Source organism: Saccoglossus kowalevskii, chromosome 17, assembly GCF_978046115.1.
Source record: "Saccoglossus kowalevskii chromosome 17, keSacKowa6.1, whole genome shotgun sequence".
In the NCBI taxonomy this organism is placed as follows: domain Eukaryota; kingdom Metazoa; phylum Hemichordata; class Enteropneusta; family Harrimaniidae; genus Saccoglossus; species Saccoglossus kowalevskii.
The window spans coordinates 17164855-17190104 of NC_140657.1; the positions used below are offsets into that span (position 1 = coordinate 17164855).

At 35.3% G+C, this 25250-nt stretch overlaps 1 protein-coding gene across 1 annotated transcript in view; it reads right to left on the reverse strand.

Moving 5' to 3' along the window:
* LOC100369519 (E3 ubiquitin-protein ligase LRSAM1-like) overlaps positions 1–25250 on the reverse strand; it is a 45772-nt gene that overhangs the window by 10711 nt on the left and 9811 nt on the right. Inside the window, exons 2-15 of the mRNA XM_078009975.2 lie at positions 14161–14214; positions 13864–13908; positions 11679–11753; positions 10562–10715; positions 9155–9276; positions 8786–8876; positions 6645–6802; positions 6384–6506; positions 6079–6166; positions 5391–5442; positions 5128–5172; positions 3047–3117; positions 1950–2049; positions 746–833 (exon numbers count right to left, since the gene is read on the reverse strand). Of these exons, the coding sequence (XP_077866101.1) occupies positions 746–833; positions 1950–2049; positions 3047–3117; positions 5128–5172; positions 5391–5442; positions 6079–6166; positions 6384–6506; positions 6645–6802; positions 8786–8876; positions 9155–9276; positions 10562–10715; positions 11679–11753; positions 13864–13908; positions 14161–14214 (1266 nt within the window). The remainder of the gene's footprint in view (positions 1–745; positions 834–1949; positions 2050–3046; positions 3118–5127; positions 5173–5390; positions 5443–6078; positions 6167–6383; positions 6507–6644; positions 6803–8785; positions 8877–9154; positions 9277–10561; positions 10716–11678; positions 11754–13863; positions 13909–14160; positions 14215–25250) is intronic.

Sequence of the window (25250 nt, forward strand, 5' to 3'; positions counted from 1 at the left end):
TTTTTTGACAGATTCCTCTGCATAATTTAGATATGTGTTGGTTTTGAAAACAATTAAAGTTTGCTTTGAGGCAGATGAAAGCTTACTGAATGTTATATTACGCTTTGACTGAGCTGTAACAGTGTACATACAACGTCATAGCCAACTACTACTAAATATGCTAAAATCAGTCACAAAAGTGATAATTATATTGAATACTACAGTGCATGTGGAAGGTATTGCCTGGCACCTCCCACAGAATAATACTAGGACATAATAAAAACCATTCGCTGCCTATTATTCTCATTGGACGATCAGTAACACATGCAACGAATATACAAACAAGGATTGGTACATGTATGGTTTATCAAATATGTCATCAAATTTGCATGAATTATTTAAACCATCCATGATTCTTTAACGTTAATAAATCCTTCTTATTTTCATCTTGCAAATTACCTATCAGTAAGTTTTTGTCTTTTGCTTGTAAACGTTCTATGCTAAAGCACACTTATCATGTACTGTTGATTTCTTTATCAACTGCATATCGATTAATTTTGTTGTTGAAATTTTGGGCTGTTATAATTGAAATAAAGGCTCCACAATGCCTATTATAGCATGACAACAGGGCTTGAACAGGGATGTTTGCTTAAATCTATTGCTTGATTGCATCTTGCCTATTATTGCGCAAATCCGCTTCTTTGCTCTGTTATCATACAAAAATGGGCAATGTGTCATGCTTTATTTCTTGCATATACATACTTACATCTTTCATTAACTGCTTCATCAGTGAATCTTTATTCATCTCCTTGGCATGCAGCAATAACTCCAACTTGTCAGTATTATTACATTCACTGAGAAGATAGAATAAGAAGAGTGATTGTGAGTTTAAACAGCACATGTCAGCAAAATGAGTGATTTTTTAGGATTTTCTTTGTCTATTTGTGTGAATACGAGATGCTACAGCTCTGTAAAACCTGAAATGAATAAATTATTGAATGAAATGAATGCATGTACATGTACATTACAGTGATATACATGCACAATAAAGAATTAGAAACATACAGCATGGATAGATTCTTTGTAAACTTGTTAAGATTATATATTGAGAGTAAAGCCTTTAAGAAGTCAAATAAAAATTTAGTTCATCACTTGAGGGCACTATTTATTATTGACAATTCTCACAACTATAACTTTATGCAAGTCAGAACACGCATTTAGTTCACCACTTGGGGCACCAGATGCTCCCTGTTTAGGGGCGTGATCACCTGGGTCAAAGGTGAGACTAACATTTGTTCCTTTGTTTACTTCTTAGCGGCTGTGTACCTGTGGGTTTATTCTGTGTGTATTTGGATGTTCTAATCTTGGCGAACATATGTACATTACAGTTATATACATGCACAATAAAAAATTAGGAACATACAGCATGGTGTTTTTCCAGTGATTTCTCTAGGTGCAATCCAAATACAGTAGGTGTGTCTTGTTTACCTGAGATTTGCAAGAGGTGGCCAACATGTTAGTTTTTTTCATGTGGTTGATTACTGGCATGTTGATTTCCCATTTTTAAGCCATGTTTTCAACTTTGTTTATTATTTTCATATAGCAATCTCGTCATATGTTACATTGTCGTCGATGGAGTTTCAATTAGTGGTATGAGCCCATAACTTTAGAGACAAGTAAGAACAAAACCAGTTCACCACTTGGGGGCGCCATTCATTATTACTGATAATTTTGATCACTATTAGAGTTTTCTGATTAAATGGTTTTAGATTGTTCACAAAAATTATCGTAAAAATTTCGACTCGCCAAACACACGGCAATTCATTACAAAATGAAATGGCAGTGAAGTCATGTTTGATAATGGGCCAAATGACATATAAAAAGTGTTAAAAAACATTGTTTGCTTTATACAAAAATTGAAGATGTACTATATAATAATGGCTGACACGAATTTAAATATCCAAACTTACCCTATTTGTGTTGTTTTAACAATCTCAACCTTCCTAGCTTCATAGGTCTGACGTAATAACTCTAAGTTGTAAGTTTCTTTCAGCATGACATGCATAGACTCTGTACAGAATCAAATAAACACAACCATTAGAGTAGATGTAAATTAATGACCAACAGACAGGAAAAACATTGCAGCACATCCCATCTTTCAAACATTATTCAATTCATCACTTCAAAACATCACACATTATCTGTCATTGTCATGTAAGATTCACCATGCAACAAATTGAACATTTACATATTATTTTTTTTCTTCATGCTCTGAGATAGAAAGAAAATGCAAAAATTGAATATGATATTATCAAGATTGTAAATACAAAAAAGTGTTGTCATACAGTTATAACTACTTCACTGAGCGTGTCCTATTTTGTGGCGTAAACTTTCAAATTTACAAAATGTTTGTTAAATAATTATGTATAATGTAATTTGCATTCCGATACACTGATGATTCACAAATAAATATGTTAATTGCAACTGGTAGCTGTTGTCATCATAGCTGTGGTATCTATGTTAGCCATGGTAGCCAGTTGTAGCCATGGTGTTTTAGTGTACCGGTAACACCCACACAAACTGTATGGTCAGCATTTTGTACATGACTTCATGACTTTGTACATGACAAATCAACCAAAACACAAAATAAATACAGCAACTGCTCCACCTTTTTGATCACATTTACATAAACATAAAAAGTCTCTATTCAGTTCTTTGTCACACATATCATGAGAAAAAAGTCTTAATTTGTATAGTTATCACAACCAAATTTCTCATAGACTTAATAATATAGGTCCCAATATCGCAATAATAGTTCCAAACAAGCTTGGCCAACTTTTTCAATAGTTGAAAAAGAACTATAATTCACCCTAAAAAATCAAAAACCTTGACACACTAAATAATTTGCTGATTCACAAGCAAGTAAATATGTAATACCCCTCACCCAAGCATTTCTACTGCCATTCTGTGATTCCATGGATGTCAAAGCAACAGAGTTTCACAGACATGTCATTCTTATGCATACAATGGTTTAAAAAATGTTTTGTTTTTTTTATTTTCTACAAACCTAAGACATCCTTCTCCCTGAGATTATTGTGTTCTTCATAAGCAATTTTAAATGTTTCGTCCAGTTCCATTCTACAATGTAAAGAGATCAATATATATAATGTAAACTGTTTTAATATTGCAATAGACAAATTTTCATGGATTTCGTGTGCAGGGATTTTTTTAAACAAGGGAGCAGGGGCGCAGCGCCCTCATGCCATGGCAATGCAGGCCCTTACCTGAGGAGCAGATCCTCTGGCAACCATAACATTCTTAATGACCAGGGATCACATGTGGCCACAGTCTTCAACTGTGACTTGTCTGATAGTAATTTTGGCCCCAAGGAGGCCATAAATGCTCCATTTTAACTTATCATTAAATATTTAAATTATCAAAAACCCCACACCCTGGTAGGGAGAACCCTATCTCCCCCACTTGGTGGCGCCGCTGAATTGCAGTGCTCCCTTTTGCATTTTTTTTTCTAGAAAAAAACCCTGGTGAGTCAGTGAGAATGTTTCTTTTCAACTCCAAAATCTTGTCTTCACAAACGTGAACAATTCCTAGCAGCCAATTTACAATAATTAAATATGGTTAAAAAGATATTTGAGTCTGCATTATGTCCAAATATGGTGAACAAATGAAATCATTTCAGCTATTATACATATAATATATTATGACCCCTTAAAACGATATTCTTGGTTGTTATAACCTTATTTGGGTTTGTTTTACATCTACAACCAACCAAGCCAAGCATCGAATGTCTGTTCATCTCAATGAACACACATGCAGACAAGCATGTAAAAAAAAAAAAAAAAAGTAATGTTCGTCATTTATATTATTTACTTTTACATCCCTTAATACCAGTCAGCAAATTTATCATTGCAACATTATACAGATTCAGGGCCAAGTATATACTCTAATGCTGATATACGGATGAAGGTTTGTTATAATATAGGCTAAAAGACCCTCCAGGTTACCACCAGCATTGCCTTGCTTTTTAGCTTTCTAGCACCATCTGTTCACCCACAAAATCCCATGCTTTTCAAGGGGAGCTATCATATGCACATGCACAAAGGCATTTATTGGCACAAGCATGGTATATATTACCGACATGCTAATTTATTTCAGAACTATAGGAGGGCAGCCTACCTCAAAGGAGTCCTGAAAAGGTTTCAATGCTGAATAAATAAAAATCTTAATATTGAAATCAAATGTTCTTTTAGAAAGTTGTATTGTGTATCATTAACATAATGGTTGTTGGAGTCATTGTGCTTTTTTATCAGTTTTCTGGAAAAAATATTACTGCTGTATAACCCATTTACATTCATCGGTATTTAATTTCATTATTTTGATGTTTTGAGCATATTCACTGTGGTTTTAAATTAAGTTCACAAACTTGTCAGAGAAACAATAAAATTACACTTCTTGCCTATTGCCTATTGAACAAATGACTGTGAGTGAAATGCCGCAGACTGTGATAGTACAAAACTATTTCCTTGAACCCTTTTCAATGTCAAGTCAACTTTTATCCCCTTCCACAAAATAAACACACATACATGTAATGTTTCCCTTATTTTGATCAAACCTGTAGAATTAAATGTATGTCCATTTGGTTCAAAATTATAGAAAAAATCGGTTAAATTAGTCAGGCGAAAAAAAATTATAAAAACTAAAGTTTGGTTCACCATGTGCCAGGTTTAGAAGATATATTATGTCGCAGAGAAAAATAAAATATTTTACCAATCGAGTTGCATTTTACCAATTTTCGAATAGAGCTAACACTTTTACTGAACAAACACAAATGAACATTATTGTATTATTTGCATACCATCAGAGTTTATGATGTAAAAATATCTGTAAGGGTCAAATATTTGCAACAACATCCTTCGACCTAACAGGTCAAGCCTGATATTCTGAAGCCATGGTCAAATTTGAGGTATGAGATAATTCAAACTTGACACCAATAATAGAGATTCTCCCAAAAGTGCAAGGTGGGTGCTTAGTCGAGCATGGGTGCCAAGTTGGACAAGTACAGTACATACTGGTATTATTATAAAATAATGGCAGAAAAATAAATTTGTAGTATAATTATATATAACTAACCTTTCTCTTTCAAGTGCTTCCAGTAGTTCTTCAGTCTTGCGAGCCCTAAGCAGTAAGAACATGAATCAGATAACGATTACTATATTCAAATATAAAAACTACAAATTGATTTATATACATAGATCACAAAGGTTAAGCATTGCGTAATGTGATAAATTATTTATAAAAAACCCAAATAGTTGTAATCAGTAACTCAAACACAAACAAAAAATGTTGATTTTTAAAGCCAGCAAATTTAAAAAAAAAAACACGATTGTACTTACTTCTCATTCATTTGCAACAACTGATTCATCAACAACTGGGAGTTCTTCTCAACTGAGAGAAATAACATAAGGTAAACAATTAAAACAGAAGAAACCTAATTGCACTGTATTACTGTGGTTTTGAATTTGTTTGGAAAATCTATAGTCAGCAATATTGTCAGCTATTTAACTGAAAATACAGGTGTGTTGGTTGCAAGCAATGCTGCCTCCAAACTGATAATCTTCTTCTAAAATCCTTAAAGCAACACTGCTTGCAATACAGCTGTATTGTCAGACAATTAACTGATAATATTGCAGAAAAGGAAACATATCATATCCACAGTAACTGTGTAAATCAAGCCTCAGTCAACTAACCATAGAGAATTTCAACAACATAAACTTTAATGGAGTGAACATGAACTCAGCACCTGAATAGATACATACATGCATTATAGCTACAAGAACAATACACTGGTTGGTTGCTCATTTGCAACAGATGCCATATAATCCATGTTTGCAACGACACACAAACATCAATTCAATTCGATACTGACAAGCACAATTGTTGTCACATGTTAATTTGTATGAATCACCAGTAAACTTTCATGTACAGCTAAATTGCTGCCACTGAGTCACAGAAAACATAGGACAGACACACTATTCTGTTCTTAGCTATGCTACGCTATGACGACAGTTCACATCAATATACCTTGGTATAACAATGATACCAGCTGCATCTGTTCTTGGTGGCTTTTCTCAACCTGTGATCTGATGCCTTTATCCATTTTATCTTGATCCTATAAACATAAATGATTCTTGTTTAAACAATTCCTGTTGCAATTAAGGGAAAGTCATTCATGCCTAAGATAAAGTAATATGGATGAACTAATGAACAAATGAATGGAAGAAGACCGTATTACCGTAAAAGTCGTTGTTTTCAAAGAGGGACTGATAACTGTAAGAATAATATTACATAACTAATGAGTATAAGACAATTAACTATTAGTGCCATACCTCTGCAATGATGTTAATTATATCTTCTCTTTGTTCAGAAGCTTTCACTATTATCTCAGCTTGTTCTTTCTGGTGTTCCTCTAACTGTCGCTCCAATTCTACAGCTTGCAAACGCTTTTGTTCCTACAAAGACAAGTGATGAGTACCGGGGTATTACATTATTTGGTAATGACATGACCCAGGGTAACCTCTTCCTCCATCATCACCCTCATATATACAGCCTGGCCACCCCTATAAAGAACAATAGTGGACATCACCCACCTTGGCTTTCTCGTACTGTGTAAGAGTATCTTGCAATGCATTGTCGTCATCTAGAATTGCTTTCAAGGAGTTAGCACTGAAAGTGGTGGTCATTGTTGTTGGCACTTCCAACAGGTTGAGTAGAAACTTGGAAGGTGGATAGTATTCAGTTCCAGCAACTGTCAACAAAATAAACAAATGCTTTTAGATTAAAGCGCTACAATTGACACACTGAGCAATTACATAAACTGAAAAAAATACAATATTTATAGGCAATTAAACAGTAGCTGTGCAATGACTTTAGAGGGCAGCCACAGTGATTTATATCAGCTTGGGCACTCATAATATCATATGCTTCTTCATAATCAATGTCATTTACTGCAATGTGATAACTATGTATAAAAGAAACTCATGTAGAAGTATCTGGAGTAACAGTATCACATGTAATGGCATTTTAGTTTTAGTTTCAGGAACTATTTCAGTGAACACTGATACATCTCTGATGTGAATATGCCTACCTAGACAGACATACATCTCTAATGTGAATATGCCTACCTAGACAGAGGTACATCTCTGATGGGAAAATGCCTACCTAGACAGAGGTACATCTCTGATGGGAAAATGCCTACCTAGACAGACGTACATCTCTGATGTGAATATTCCTACCTAGACAGAGGTACATCTCTGATATGAATATGCCTACCTAGACAGACGTACATCTCTGATGTGAATATGCCTACTTAGACAGACGTACATCTCTGATGTGAATATGCCTACCTAGACAGACGTACATCTCTGATGTGAATATTCCTACCTAGACAGACGTACATCTCTAATGTGAATATGCCTACCTAAACAGACGTACATCTCTAATGTGAATATGCCTACCTAAACAGACGTACATCTCTGATGTTAATATGCCTACCTAGACAGACGTACATCTCTGATGTGAATATGCCTACTTAGACAGACGTACATCTCTGATATGAATATGCCTACCTAGACAGAGGTACATCTCTGATATGAATATGCCTACCTAGACAGAGGTACATCTCTGATATGAATATGCTTATCTGGACTGAGGGGCATTACTGATGTGAATATGCCTATTTGAACAGAGGTAAATCTCTGATGTGAATATACCTACCTGAACAGATGTAAATCACTGATGTGGATATGCCTACTTGAACAGAGGTACATCTCTGATATGAATATGCTTACCCGAACAGAGGGACATCACTTATGCAAACATGCCTACCAGAACAGAGGTAAATCTCTAATGTTGATATGCCTACTTGAACAGAGGTACCGGTAAATATCTGATGTGGATATGCCTACTTAAACAGAGGTAAATCTCTGATGTGAATATGCCTACCTGAACAGCGGTACTTCTCCAATGTGGATATGCCTACCTGAACAGAGGTACATCTCTGATATGAATATGCTTACCCGAACAGAGGGACATCACTGATGCAAATATGCCTACCAGAACAGAGGTAAATCTCTAATGACGATATGCCTATTTGAACAGAGGTAAATCTCTAATGTCGATATGCCTACTTGAACAGAGGTAAATCTCTGATGTGGATATGCCTACCTGAACAGAGGTACTTCTTCAATGTGGATATGCATACCTGAACAGAGGTACTTCTTCAATGTGGATATGCTTACCCGAACAGAGGGACATCACTTATGCAAACATGCCTACCAGAACAGAGGTAAATCTCTAATGTTGATATGCCTACTTGAACAGAGGTACCGGTAAATATCTGATGTGGATATGCCTACTTAAACAGAGGTAAATCTCTGATGTGAATATGCCTACCTGAACAGCGGTACTTCTCCAATGTGGATATGCCTACCTGAACAGAGGTACTTCTTCAATGTGGATATGCATACCTGAACAGAGGTACTTCTCCAATGTGAATTTGGCTAACTGAACAGAGAGACATCTTTGATGCGGATATGCCTACTTGAACAGAGGTAAATCTCTGATGTGAATATGTCTACCTGAACAGAGGTAAATCTCTGATGTGAATATGCCTAACTGAACAGAGCTACTTCTCCAATGTGAATATGCCTATTAAACTGAACAGAGGTAAATCTCTGATGTGAATATGCCTACCTGAACAGAGGTAAATCTCTGATGTGAATATGCCTACCTGAACAGAGGTACTTCATGATTGCATCAGTTCCTTCACTGCATATAGCAGAAGGTGGCATTGTCATCTGTTTCACATCCAAGATAATATTCTAAAGAAACATAAATGTCATTAACATATATCCATTTCAACCAATCATTGAAATAGGTCCTCCAACAAAATATACATATTAGACAAGATCAAGATACTGCAACATCAAGTTCTTTATCAATTCCCTCATCTGTAATGCTTTGTTATGAATAATTGGCTTCGTCACTCACATCAATAATCTGCATGACTAATATCAGCTGATAATATCAGATCATATAACCTATTCTTACTGCAATTCCACGATGATTATTACTGTAATAATAATAATTACATACTTACTTCTAAAGTCCTAATCTGATGGAAATCACTCGGCAATGACTTAATACTATTGTTGGATAAATCCAGTGTACGTAGACTACCCAAATTAGAAATCTCTTGAGGCAATACTTGCAATTTATTCCCTAAAGAAAAAAAATGACAGTATATTTGATGTGAAACCTAAAATACATTTACTAATAATGGTATGTGTAAAATACAGTTTTTAGAGAACTCACAGATATATTTTATTATTATACATCTGTCACCGTAACATCATAAGTTACAGCGTGCCATAATTTTGCGGTATTTTATGAGGTATTTTCATCCTACCATACTAGGAAATGCGTGATAACGTGCGTAAGGGTCCTATAATAATAAAAACAAACATGGCTGCCACCAGGGTTTGACCGCACTCCACACAAAGAAGTTCTCTGATTCTGTTCTAAACATTTGGGAGTTCGGCATTCCCATGGTGTATCCTTGAAAGAAAAAGATGTATAATAATAAGGTTATTACGAGGATACCTCAAAGTATGCATTCAGACAGTACACTGTCGCATCCACCTCCACTGCACGTCGGTCGATACTCTCGCTGTACTGTCTTTGTGCATACTTTGAGGTATCCTTGTAATAACCTCATATTATTACATGCATATTGTGTGAATCACCATAATATGACACAGAACTGTAGTGATTTGTAGTTTTTATTCAATCTGTATGTCAGATTGAACACGCTAAGATTGTTCTATTGTAATCAACCTCATGAGATGTTACGCCATAAATGGACACCATTAATCTGATTTTAATCTGCTGGATTAATATATTGGAGCTATTTCGATTGGCAGATGCTCTTGGAAGTGATAGGGGTGGCGATCAGGCAAACACAACAGCAGAAACTATGAAATTACATTCTGATGCTGCTGGACGATGTTTCATTTGATGAGTCATCAAAGATGGAACTCATCTAACATGGCAGAAAAAAAACAATGTTCAAGCTCGAAATCAATGCAGGTAATCAGTTTGACAAATGTTTGCATTCAACTACTGCAACCATTACAGCAAACTCCACCTGGAGAACTTTGTTTGTCAGTGTGAGACACAAGAATGGGAGCGAATATGACCCCGACTCACTGACAACATACATGTACAAGCACAGTATGAATCAATATCTGAACGAAAACAGATACTGTAAAATAATTTATTTTAGCTGGAATTAATTTTCACTGAAAAGACTTTTTGGGTGTTTTGTATGGAATTTATTTTCACTAATTTTTAATGAGTTGAATGCAAAATATAGGAAATAAAGGTCTATTTGCTGGATTTTATTTTCACTGAATCATTTCTTCAGCAAAAATAAATTCCAAGCAAAAATAAAGCATTCTACAGTACTACAAAAGCTATAAAACTGTACATGTAGTGTTTACAGTACCTTTAAGTATCAAAGTCTGAAGTGACTGTAATTTGCCGATAGACTTTGGTAGTTTTTTAATTTTGTTGAAACTGATGTTCAAGACCTGCAATGACAGTAGCTCTCCAAATTCTTCAGGAATTTCACTGAATTCATTACTGTGCAGATCAAGTACCTGAAACAAACATACAATCATATATCAGAATACTGTCACAGTGGTTCTTTACAAGGCGTACCTCTACATGGAAGTGATGATAGTTTCACTACACACAATATTGGGGCAGTGGCTACAGCGCCCTCTTGCAGTATATAGTAGAAAAATTATATCTTTTGTTTTTATGTTAATCTATCTAACTTCATTTTGGGTATACTACCTCCTACTTTCTATATGTAAAAACATTATAATGTTATGTTGGTGCTAGTGCCAAACAGAAGTGGCATGGCTGCAAGGTGTTGCTTTAAGCCATATTCTGCCAAAACCATGTACTTGTCCATCGACATAACCAGATAAAGAATATTTAGCTGGAATTAATTTTTGCTGAAAATACATTTTGGCTGTTTTGTATAAAGTTTATTTTCACTGATTTTTGATGAATTAAAATGTAAGATGTAGAAAAAGGGTATTTTCACTGATCTCAATACTGATCTCATCAGTGAAAATAGCAAGGATAAAATCCAAGTGAAAATAAAGTATGTTACAATAGTAGCCTGGTATTTAAATTTTCAATTTCAAAATAAATTACATATTTAGTATATACATACATAAAACTACAGATTTTACCACTAATCTAAACAACTGACTGACAATTGTAAAATAAGTGGAACACTAACCAGACACAGCAAACACATGTACATGTCATTTATCATAGGTGTGCCATTTCTAATTTCTATTCAACTTTGGCTTAACTCAAATCCAATTCCTTTTTTTGAAGTGTACATATCTTTTATTAAAGGTTTCCCATTATTATTTCCTAATCGACCTTGGCTTAACCTGAATCCAAAATTTTTGTTCACAGAAATAACTTAAAATATTAGAACAATTGTACTTCATGTAATCCAATGCGTCAGTTGAATACAACAGGTACAAGTGCTAATAAAGATTTAATAACTGCTTTATCCAGACACACAAAACTCTCACCCTTAAAGTAGCAAGATCACGAAGGCTTCCACCACCTCTGAAAGAACTCAACCAATTGTCATGGAGCAGCAACGCCTGGAAATATACACACAAATATTGTACATTGGAATATCAAACTTTGAAGTAATACAAGTTTATGAAGTGTGTTTGTTTTTCTTAGTGGTGAAGCAAATAAAACAAGAGCAATGAATATTTGAACACAGGGGGCGCTGTCTCCATTTATGATTTTGTATGTACCAGTAGGTTAAAGTGCCTGTGCAATGCCCACCCCCCACGTTTCCCATTTTAGATCTGTGTCCCACTGAAATGGGCAGTTATTGATTTTTTTGCGGAAAATGATTACTCGTATCCAAGTAATTTGGGATATTTCTCGTGTTGTAGCCACGCCCACCTATCCTGAAACGGTCGACTGTTTCCGGATTTTCGACTCTTGCCGAAAGTGCGCCGCCAAATGCCAAAATGTGAGAGGAAGTCATACCCCTGAGCCGTAATAACACTGGTCATTCAGTATACTTTTAAACAATATACATTTTTCAGTCGGCGTTTTTTTTTTTCTTTTTATTTTGTATATTTTCTTTCTTTTTTGAGAGAGAGAGTTTTTAGATGTTGTGTTGTGGGCAGTTGCAGTGAAACGTATAGTCATAGTGTAAGTATTCACACGTTTCTAATCGATCCGAAGGTGCGACATCAGTGGACGAAAGCCACTTGACCTCAGATTCCATTTTTTTGGAAAAACTGTCCTCGTCCATGAAAAAAACAACTAGGTTTAAAGAGAAACGCCGACAACATAAACCTGGCACAACACTTTTGAAAGAAATAGATTCCGGACCATCACGGAGGCGGATTTCAGAAGAGAGAGAGACGTCCGGCAAGTGTTTCAAATGAGTTGACTTTTTTTGAGATCCTGATTATCGTTTTATAGAGACCATTTAGTCCCTGTTAAGTAAAAGGTAGCAATAATTTTGACAGTGACACCAAAACGAAGCGTCGGACAAACAGGAAATTACACAGCCCTTACACACTGCTAATTGTTTTCATTTTCGAAGGCTAAAAGTTTCTGAATTGTTTGGTGATTGGTGTTGAATGTCGAATTCACACCTCTGTTCTTTTTTTACCTCCATGCTTGCAGCTTGATCTGCGTAATAATTTATGAAATAAGAATCCGGGCTTGGTCAATGTGTTTCCACCAAATAAAGTTTTAATATGATGTTATAATTATGACAATCACGCCATGCATCACACTAACTCGAATCCACTCTGAATTTATCTGTATGCATGTCGATCTCGATTATTTTTGTTATCCAATTAAACGCCGCTTTTAACGCACTTGCCCTCGTCGTGACCCGACGCGTTCACCTATTTCAACAAAATTTCAATTTATTTACACGCGGCTGTCATTTATTTAGTAACTGTGATTTGTCGTTTTTTTAATTATTTTATAGTGATCACTATAGTCTAATGTTTAGAATGTCAAAATATGTTCTCTTTTATTTTAATTTTGAAAGTTTTACTCAGATGATCGATGAAATAAAACAGTGTAGTGACGTGCCTAGTAACCTGCTAAATAACGAGATAATTCCTACGTCAAATTCTATTTTGTCTAGCGACAGTGTACAAACGTGCGCCGCTGACGATCACGATGACCAGCTACACCAGAACGGACATATTTCGTATCTAACTCAACCCCATGCAACAAAAATTGATACTATGTGTTCATTATGGTCCATCCCTCCTCGACGAACAAGTACATAAGTGAAAATTTAGTCAAAGACGAGAAAACTGCAGAAGAAATTTGCCTTATTTACACGTATCGGCAATGCAAGCTGCCATGCGACTTCCCCTTCTGACGTCACAAGGGGAATTTCTGTATGCAAATAAGAAGCTAATGAGGAGCCTCGTTTTAAAATACACAGAAATAAAGTTGCCGTAGATTGAGTTTAAAACACATTTTTTCACTTAAAAAAATAATTCATGCTTAGAAACTAATAATATTTATGTATCAATGGATAATTTTAGGCGTGAAAATAGCAGCCATTTCACAGGCACTTTAATTTCTGGGTGAATAAGTGTGATGACTCTTCCAAACCGGAATTATATCATTTTGGGTTTATTAAACACAACTGGAGAATGAGCATCAGTTTAATGGATCAGGATTGATTAATTAATACATCCAAAAAGTACATACCTCTTTCCTGAAAACTTTGCATAGTGAAAAAACTCCACTGGGAATCTGAAAGACGAAATTACAATGCATTTCAGAAGACGCTTATATTTCATAAATTAGTGAATTGGTGAACAGTTCTTAGTCATAGTCATATCACACTGATTCTAAAATCACTACACTTCAAACTAAGTTGAAATATTCAAGTTTAGAAACAAGCTGTCTCCAATCTCCCCCAGAAAGTTGTAAAACACTGAATTGTTGTTGCAAACCAAAGTAAGGGGGAGGGGTGAGCTCACAAAATAATAATGATGTACTCACTTCAGATATTTCACATCTTGAGATGTCAAATGTAGGTTCTGGTGACTCTCTTGCCTACAAAAAAAAGATTCAGAATATTAGTGGGAGGTTTAATGTTGCAGCAAACAACAGATGACCCACACAAACAATAACAAATCTGGAGAAATTCATTCTGCACAACATGCAATGCATAATAGAAATCCCACATTACACTCATTGTTTTTAAACAGGGAAGTGACATCATCATAACAAATTTAAATAATTTAACCAGACATAATGTTGCTGAACACATGTTTTTTTTTGGATATTATACATAATGTAAAGGGGTTAATTATTCACTGAGTTTTAATTTCGCTGACTGAAAAATGTGCTAAATTAAAACTCAGTGAATATGTAAAATTTAGCATAGAACACATTATCTAAATGATAAAACAGTGAATTTAAAACCCACTGAATATGCCTGAAATGGTAAATCAGCAAAATTTAAACCCAGTGAAAAGTAGCTATTTTACAGTACAGTATGTAGCTGCCATCCAAACTTGCACAAAACAAAACCAATTGATGTTCATATTATAAACATATGTTTATATTCAAAAGCAATGGAAAGGTCAGGGTTGAGGGGAAAAGTTGGGAAGGGTAGCGGTAGCAGATTCCAGTGGCTGATTAATCAGATAAGAGTGTACTGAATGAAAGCCAAGATTTATTGTAGCTTGGTCATACAGGTACGTGTTTGCAGGTTTCTACTAAAGCTATAGGACATGATAGTTTTACTGATCAACAACAAGTAATGCCAATGCATACCAATACTAACCTCAGTAATGTTACATGTAATCTGACAACTACATGTAATGTTACATGTAATCTGACAACTACATGTAATGTTACATGTAATCTGACAACTACATGTAATGTTACATGTAATCTGACAACTACATGTAATGTTACATGTAATCTGACAACTACATGTAATGTTACATGTAATCTGACAACTACATGTAATCTGACAACTACATTGTACATGTAATGTTGCATGTAATCTGACAACTACATGTAATGGTTTAGGCTATACAATCTAAGCATGTAATCATGCTAATTTACCAATTATGGTAATGAATTTATTAAACACATGTTTAGTTAAATTTTTTAGATTAGTATAGTAAATGTTTTAATTTATTTTCACACATTATTAGAAATGGGATAAAGAAGATTCCCTCAAGACTTGTTTTAGATTTATAATTAATCACCTTTGAAGATTACATGGCAATTTAACTGTAAATACATTAATTATTCACCTGAGTTTTAATTTTGCTATTTTCCCTGATACAATGTAAGAAACATCCGCTGTATTAAAACCATGTGTACAAGTAAAAATAACAATAAACTTATGTTTTCGATAGAACATTTGAAAATTTGTGAAATTAAAAGCCAGTTAATCCAGCCAAAATATGAAAACAGTGAAAATAAATGGTTTTACAGTACTTCAGTAGTAAATCAACTACTGTTCATATGCAAATAAGCCACCAAACTTGAGATTGGAAATAACACAGTAAAAGAACAGAGCAGTGTTTCGCTATCACCATGTATGGTATGTGTAGACTTAAATTATCATAATAACAATCAGTCTGGGTCACGTGGTTGAACAACACATTTAGCAGCTAGACTACACATTCAATATTTATATTTCAACACTACATTTTTTGATTTGTAATTAATGTTTTCTCTTCTGTCAAAGTAAAATTGGTCTAAGTCTTTATCAAGTACTTCCTTAATTTCATATACCTGGGTTAATCTCACAAATCTAAAAACATTATTATGCAAGTCATAGACATGCATTACTATTCAGTATGTGTTCAGTTCAGAAGGAGTAGTTTAAATGGATGACAAGTAGATACTATACACTGGCACAACTGCAGAACACATGGAGTGATGCATCATGGGATTCCCATAAATGGAAATAAATTATTACATTGCTAACATAGACACATGGTTATTTACAGCTGTTATATTACCACCCACTAGTCAGTGCAGCAATTTAACATGTTAATTCTGTTTATCATAATTTATGCATAATTTCAGGTTACACATTTTTATATGCGGTCAAAGAAGGGGTCTTCACTCTAAACATGTGGCTGTTATGAACAGATACTTAGGACAACGAATACAAATGAGGGTTTTACCATGCTGATGCAAATATACAGATGAACTGAATACTGTGTTTTATAATCATATTTAATAAACTACACAGCATTAAAATCATAATTGTCGCTAGTTAGTGTTATTTATGCTTTTTGTAATAATAATAAATTACCACTCTTTGACTCATTTATGCTCTGGTTTATTGTTCATTTTGTTTATTTAAAAAAGTCAATGATTTGTGGTGTTCAGTATTTCATCATGCTTTTACCATTACAGAACATTTCAATTTCAATTTCAATTTTGGTCATTGTTGAAGAGCGGACACTAAACTGATATGTACCAGCAGTTTCCGGCTGCCATCAGTGTCACTGTGTACATATGTGTTAATGACCACAGGTGTCCGTCTTTTTGAAAGTCACCTCACAATTTCCCATTTCATTACCGATTGAATTACCTTGAAGCAAATATTCTTTGTACAAACCATGGCACACTCTGTAACAATAATATAATAATATAACAATAATAAAATAATTCAGTTGTGAATATCTGACCACTGATCTGTCAAGTGGTTTTTATACAGATTGCATATATTTGCAATATCATACATTAGTGCATGTAACTTTGCACAAATTATCAAGAATAATAACAAATTTTAAACTACTTACTATTTATTGCAAGCAAAGATTTGGTTGAAATACGCCATGCTAATCAAAATAAAATTCACACATTTGTTTTGTAAAGTTAAAATTCAGTAGTCAGAAACAAATTTCATAACTTTTCAAAATCATAACAGCTCAAAATAAATATGTGTATATCTGTATACTGAGTGAGTGTTTACCACACAAAAAATATGAAATGAAATGACCATTCTAAAGTGCATGTTTACTGAGAATGCCATTGATTTGGTAACCTGCTCTGGTTGATGTTGTGGGTTCAAACCCCATATCAAATAATCTAGTATTGCCGGACCTTGTAACACTGGGAGAACCCAAACAAGTGAGCCGTGCAATAATTTTGCATATCACATCTGGCTGTTTGACCATATATAATTATACTTTTATAGAATTAGAATGGCACATCCTCCAACTGGTTCCAGTTACTGGTATATTGTGTTCCGAAGATGACAGTTTGTATATACACGGTTTGCGTTGATATTGACAAAACAAAATTTTGCTTTTATGTTGTGGGGTTTGCCTTTATAAAAGACTGGGAGATATTTAGGGCAGAAATCTAACAACACTCAAAAGAATACGAGTTCTTGTCAGGGTTCTTGGTGGATGGATACTAGTTAGAAGGAGTTGCGGTAGTTTGAGTGTGACTGGAAGTTATAACGCTCGCGTGTCTTGTTTATGTTACGACGTCAGACACAGAAATCTCAATCCACAATGTGAATGGAAGTATAAATGGTAGAAATAAGAATAATAAAACAAGATAAATGAAACACCAGTAGTTCAAAACGATTGCATTTATTTTTAATGGTGTCTGTCATAGGACCTTGGGTCGCAAAAGCTGTAGCAAGTCCATATAGACTACACATTGTACTACCATAGATACAATTGGTTTACAGAAATAAAGTTGAATGGTTCACATGACCAAATGTGGTAGAAGTACAAGCATGTATATAATTTAGTGTTGCCATAGATACAACAATAATTAAAAGATTCAGATTCTTTAATAATAATTTCCTGACATTAAAAGATTTCCAGACACGCGCACACAAAACAGTAACAATATGCAAGCCATACATATACATGTACAAGGTTTTTGAGGCATGTAACTATGTTACCACTTCAAGGTAAGAAATTAAAAATAAAATGTTTAAAACGTGTTTTTCATATTTTAAAATGAAAAGACAATTTACTAGCCTAAATTTATGCTGTTGAATTATCAATTACTTAAAGCGCTACATTTGTGAAAATGTGAAAACATGGAGAAAATCGTGAATGAAAAGTTGATAGATTTAATAACTAACGAATGTAAAAGAGAGTGCAACCATAGTAAACATTAAAAATAAGCAAATGAAGAAGGCAGCATTTGGACTGATGAAGCGTATCGCTTTCCACCATTGAATAATTACATGTAAGCACTCTGGAAGAGGGCACAGGGCAGTTAATCTTTTTTAATACGCAACCATAATGGACACGGTAATATATCATGCTCTTTATTACTATTAAGGCTAGGGCAGACGTATAATGTTATTTAATTACGTAAAAGGTCTGCACTTGATGTGAAATTATGCATTGGGAACCAAACACCTGCACATTTAGTATATTTAGTAATATAATTAAATACAGTACAGTCAGGTGTAACTTAACTTCCTCGCTGCCTATCAGTTAGCTTTCCCTTACTGAGTATACATAAATACTTATTTTTAAAGCAAGTATTATTTCCATCAATAATTTCAACTTATTCTTTGTAGTATTTAGCCACTAATATGAGACATGGTTAGACAGATTATTTTACACAATTTAGATATACCGGTATGTGAGTTTTGGAGCATGCTTTGATGCCCTCTTACAATGTAAAGATAGTAAAATGCAGTTTATTCTTCTATTGGGGATGCACTTGTAATATATATGTAAATTTTGTAATATATGTATTATGCAGCTCTATAGGCATCATTTATGTAATGTGCTTTAATGGCGCATAAATATTTGATACAGGTATTAGTACAGTATACTCATAGAATAAACCCGAATGACAACTCTGTGTTTACTGCTACTCTGATTTCATCAGAACTATGTGGGCCTGTTCACAACAGTTTATGCTAATATAAATTATACAACAATTTGCACTAATCGACTAATATTATTCCTGTTTTTCACAGAAGTTCAAATCAAATATTAAATTTAAAGATAATTTGGAGAAATATTTTAACGAATATAAAATGACATGATATGATCTTGAATGACACTGGAGACCAATGTGAAAATATCATTGAAGTAGGTTTGTATAAAGTTTTTATAAAACGGTTATTGCATGTACGAGTACATGATGTAAATTTAGAATTCAGTCAAAACTATGAGAAATGGGGCAGAACCACACTAACTGTTGTATGGCATGACCACTGATGTATAAGACTATTGGGATTAGAAGAAAAGGTTGCTATAGTCAAGGCATAATAAAATATCCAGGCTGAATTTTCATAGACCATCAAATAAATACAATATTGCTGTACTTATTAATCTGCAAATTCAGTGATTGAATAATTCTACATACATGTAACTGTAGCATCTATTTTTAAAGCAGCAATATTAACTTTTTTCTCTTTGATTTTCATTTTAATAAATAAAACATTCCCTGTAGCATTAGTGTTAATTTGTAATGGACATTGCTAGAATGTGTCACCATCTTGAGAGGTTAAGCCTCTCTTTCATAATCTCTCACAGCTGATTTTATGTGTCATTTCTCATGACAGTGTGTCTTGTGCATCACATTTTTTAATAGTGACTAGTTTTCACAACACTTTTCATGTGACAGCATAATGAAGGATCACTTTGACCGTACAATTTTGACTAAAACATTATTTTGGTAAGATTTGGCATCTTTATGTGGTTATATTTAAAATGATATAAATCACAGCTTATTAATAATTGTCACTTTATGCTAAACAATATTGTAAACAATATGTCAAACACTGTCAAATAATTTTTTCTTTCTCATTAATGTCTGTGTACATTTTTTTTTTAATTTTACCACATCCCCCCACCCCCACCCCACCAGTTGTTAATGGTTTACTCCTAACATAGGTCAGCATAAGTCATTGTATAAATATTTATGAACATATTTAAGATATTTGAATAAATTAAAATGGTCAGAGTAATATACACATATGATACTTATAAATATGATATATTACCTGTAGCATTACCGTTAGTACTGTTAAATATTATATTTTACTTTTAATACCTGGAATTATTTTTTCACTGAAAAGACATTTCAGCTGTCTTCTATGAAGTTTTTTTCCCTAATTTTTGATGAGTTGAATATATATTACAGGAAAAAAGGTTATTTTCATTGGATTTTATTTTCACTGATTCATCCCTTCAACAAAAATAGTGAAAGTAAAATTCCAAGTGAAAATAAAGTATTTTACAATAGTTTATGCAGAGATGTGTACAGTATATAATAAGTCATATTTTTATGATCAGATATACAATAAATGTATAACTATGTGTTACAGTAGTGTAGGAAATCAGACAGACACAATGTATTCCTACAGGTTCCAATGTGTGATGTGATACGTGATATTGGAAGTCATGAACCTTAACACAGACACATGTAACAAGACCTGAATATTAATATCACACTGTCCTACTACACAGGCCAAGGACGTCTCAACAAGGACAAACATCTCTCATCTACACTTGCAAGGCCTTGATTGTCTCCAGGGTTCTAGAGTATGACTAACAGTCTCTGAGATCATATTCTGCACATACTGTGTAATCTCTTTGCTGATGAACACGATATTTGATGGGCTTTAATACCAGAGACTCTTAGTTTAATACTTCATGAGAATACTCATTGGTATGCATGGATGGATATATCCTATTCACAATTGAGTATTAAACTGGTGAGACCTTGAATGACATCCCTCTCAAATTTGTTTGACATTAATTAATTGGGAACTTTTAATTGTAAACAATATTTAGATTTATATCTTTAATTGCTGCCAACCTTGTTGTTTTAACATAAAATAAATGGTAAACCCTTCCATGTGTACATGTTTCCGATATCATCACTTTAAGTGTAATGGTGTAATGGCCATGAAACTCCATGTGGAATCTCATAATGACATGTAAGGACATTGTGTCATAATGACATGTAAGGACATTGTGTCATAATGACATGTGTGAAGACAATGCCATGATGACATGAAAGGACAATGCCATGATGACATGCAAGGACAATGTCACAATGACAGGTAAGGACAATGTCACAATGATGTGTGAAGACAATGGCATGATGACATGAAAGGACAATGGCATGATGACATGAAAGGACAATGCCACAATGACATGTAAGGACAATGCCATGATGACATGCAAGGACAATGTCACAATGACATGCAAGGACAATGTCACAATGACAGGTAAGGACAATGCCACAATGACATGCAAGCACAATGCCATGATGACATGCAAGGACAATGTCAAGATGACATGCAAGGACAGTGTCACAATGACATGCAAGAACAATGTCAAGATGACATGCAAGGACAATGTCATGATGACATGTAAGGACAATGTCACAATGACGTGTGAAGACAATGCCATGATGACATGTAAAGACAATGCCATGATGACATGTGAAGACAATGCCATGATGACATGTAAGGACAATGCCATGATGACATGCAATGACCATGTCACCATGACAGGTAAGGACAATGCCACAATGACAAGTAAGGACAATACCACAATGACATGCAAGACAATGTCACAATGACATGCAAGGACAATCTTACAATGACGTGTTAGGACAATGTCATGATGACATGCAAGGACAATGTCATAATGTCATGTAAGGACAATGTCACGATGACAGGTAAGGACAATGTCACAATGACAGGTAAGGACAATGCCACAATGACATGCAAGCACAATGCCATGATGACATGCAAGGACAATGTCAAGATGACATGCAAGGACAGTGTCACAATGACATGTAAGGACAATGCCATGATGACATGTAAGGACAATGCCACAATGACATGCAAGCACAATGCCACAATGACAGGTAAGGACAATGCCACAATGACATGCAAGCACAATGCCATGATGACATGCAAGGACAATGTCAAGATGACATGCAAGGACAGTGTCACAATGACATGCAAGAACAATGTCAAGATGACATGCAAGGACAATGTCATGATGACATGTAAGGACAATGTCACAATGACGTGTGAAGACAATGCCATGATGACATGTAAAGACAATGCCATGATGACATGTGAAGACAATGCCATGATGACATGTAAGGACAATGCCATGATGACATGCAATGACCATGTCACCATGACAGGTAAGGACAATGCCACAATGACAAGTAAGGACAATACCACAATGACATGCAAGACAATGTCACAATGACATGCAAGGACAATCTTACAATGACGTGTTAGGACAATGTCATGATGACATGCAAGGACAATGTCATAATGTTATGTAAGGACAATGTCACGATGACAGGTAAGGACAATGTCACAATGACAGGTAAGGACAATGCCACAATGACATGCAAGGACAATGTCACAATGACATGCAAGGACAATCTCACACTGATGTGTAAGGACAATCTCACAATGATATGCAAGGACAATGTCACAATGACGTGTGAAGACAATTCCATGATGACACGAAAGGACAATGTCACAATGATGTGAGGGACAATGTCCCAATGACATGCAAGGACAATGTCACAATGACATGCAAGGGCAATGTCACAATGACATGCAAGGACAATGTCACAATGACGTGTGAAGACAATGCCATGATGACATGCAAGAACAATGCCACAATGACATGCAAGGACACTGTCAAGATGACATGAAAGGACAATGCCACAATGACATGTAAAGACAATGCCATGATGACATGTAAGGACAATGCCATGATGACATGTAAGGACAATGTCACAATGACATGCAAGGACAATGTCACAATGACAGGTAAGGACAATGCCACAATGACAAGTAAGGACAATGCCATGATGACATGCAAGGACAATGTCAAGATGACATGCAAGGACAATGTCACAATGACATGCAAGAACAATGTCAAGATGACATGCAAGGACAATGTCATGATGACATGTAAGGACAATGTCACAATGACGTGTGAAGACAATGCCATGATGATATGTAAAGACAATGCCATGATGACATGTGAAGACAATGCCATGATGACATGTAAGGACAATGCCATGATGACATGCAATGACCATGTCACCATGACAGGTAAGGACAATGCCACAATGACAAGGACAATACCACAATGACATGCAAGACAATGTCACAATGACATGCAAGGACAATCTTACAATGACGTGTTAGGACAATGTCATGATGACATGCAAGGACAATGTCATAATGTCATGTAAGGACAATGTCACGATGACAGGTAAGGACAATGTCATAATGTCATGTAAGGACAATGTCACGATGACAGGTAAGGACAATGTCACAATGACAGGTAAGGACAATGCCACAATGACATGCAAGCACAATGCCATGATGACATGCAAGGACAATGTCAAGATGACATGCAAGGACAGTGTCACAATGACATGTAAGGACAATGCCATGATGACATGTAAGAACAATGCCACAATGACATGCAAGCACAATGCCACAATGACATGTAAGGACAATGCCATGATGACATGTAAGGACAATGTCACAATGACATGCAAGGACAATGTCACAATGACAGATAAGGACAATGCCACAATGACATGCAAGCACAATGCCACAATGACATGCAAGGACACTGTCAAGATGACATGAAAGGACAATGCCACAATGACATGTAAAGACAATGCCATGATGACATGTAAGGACAATGCCATGATGACATGTAAGGACAATGTCACAATGACATGCAAGGACAATGTCACAATGACAGGTAAGGACAATGCCACAATGACATGCAAGGACCATGCCATCATGACATGCAAGGACAATGTCAAGATGACATGCAAGGACAGTGCCACAATGACATGCAAGGACAATGTCAAGATGACATGCAAGGGCAATGCCATGATGACATGCAAGAACAATGTCATGATGACATGCAAGGACAATGTCACAATGACGTGTGAAGACAATGCCATGATGACATGTAAGGACAATGTCATGATGACATACAAGGACAATGTCACAATGACGTGTGAAGACAATGCCATGATGACATGTGAAGACAATGCCATGATGACATGTGAAGACAATGCCATGATGACATGTAAGGACAATGCCATGATGACATGCAATGACCATGTCACCATGACAGGTAAGGACAATGCCACAATGACAAGTAAGGACAATGCCATGATGACATGCAAGGACAATGTCAAGATGACATGCAAGGACAATGTCACAATGACATGCAAGAACAATGTCAAGATGACATGCAAGGACAATGTCATGATGACATGTAAGGACAATGTCACAATGACGTGTGAAGACAATGCCATGATGATATGTAAAGACAATGCCATGATGACATGTGAAGACAATGCCATGATGACATGTAAGGACAATGCCATGATGACATGCAATGACCATGTCACCATGACAGGTAAGGACAATGCCACAATGACAAGGACAATACCACAATGACATGCAAGACAATGTCACAATGACATGCAAGGACAATCTTACAATGACGTGTTAGGACAATGTCATGATGACATGCAAGGACAATGTCATAATGTCATGTAAGGACAATGTCACGATGACAGGTAAGGACAATGTCACAATGACAGGTAAGGACAATGCCACAATGACATGCAAGCACAATGCCATGATGACATGCAAGGACAATGTCAAGATGACATGCAAGGACAGTGTCACAATGACATGTAAGGACAATGCCATGATGACATGTAAGGACAATGCCACAATGACATGCAAGCACAATGCCACAATGACATGTAAGGACAATGCCATGATGACATGTAAGGACAATGTCACAATGACATGCATGGACAATGTCACAATGACAGATAAGGACAATGCCACAATGACATGCAAGTACAATGCCATGATGACATGCAAGGACAATGTCAAGATGACATGCAAGGACAGTGTCACAATGACATGCAAGAACAATGTCAAGATGACATGCAAGGACAATGTCACGATGACGTGTGAAGACAATGCCATGATGACGTGTGAAGACAATGCCATGATGACATGTAAAGACAATGCCATGATGACATGTGAAGACAATGCCATGATGACATGTAAGGAC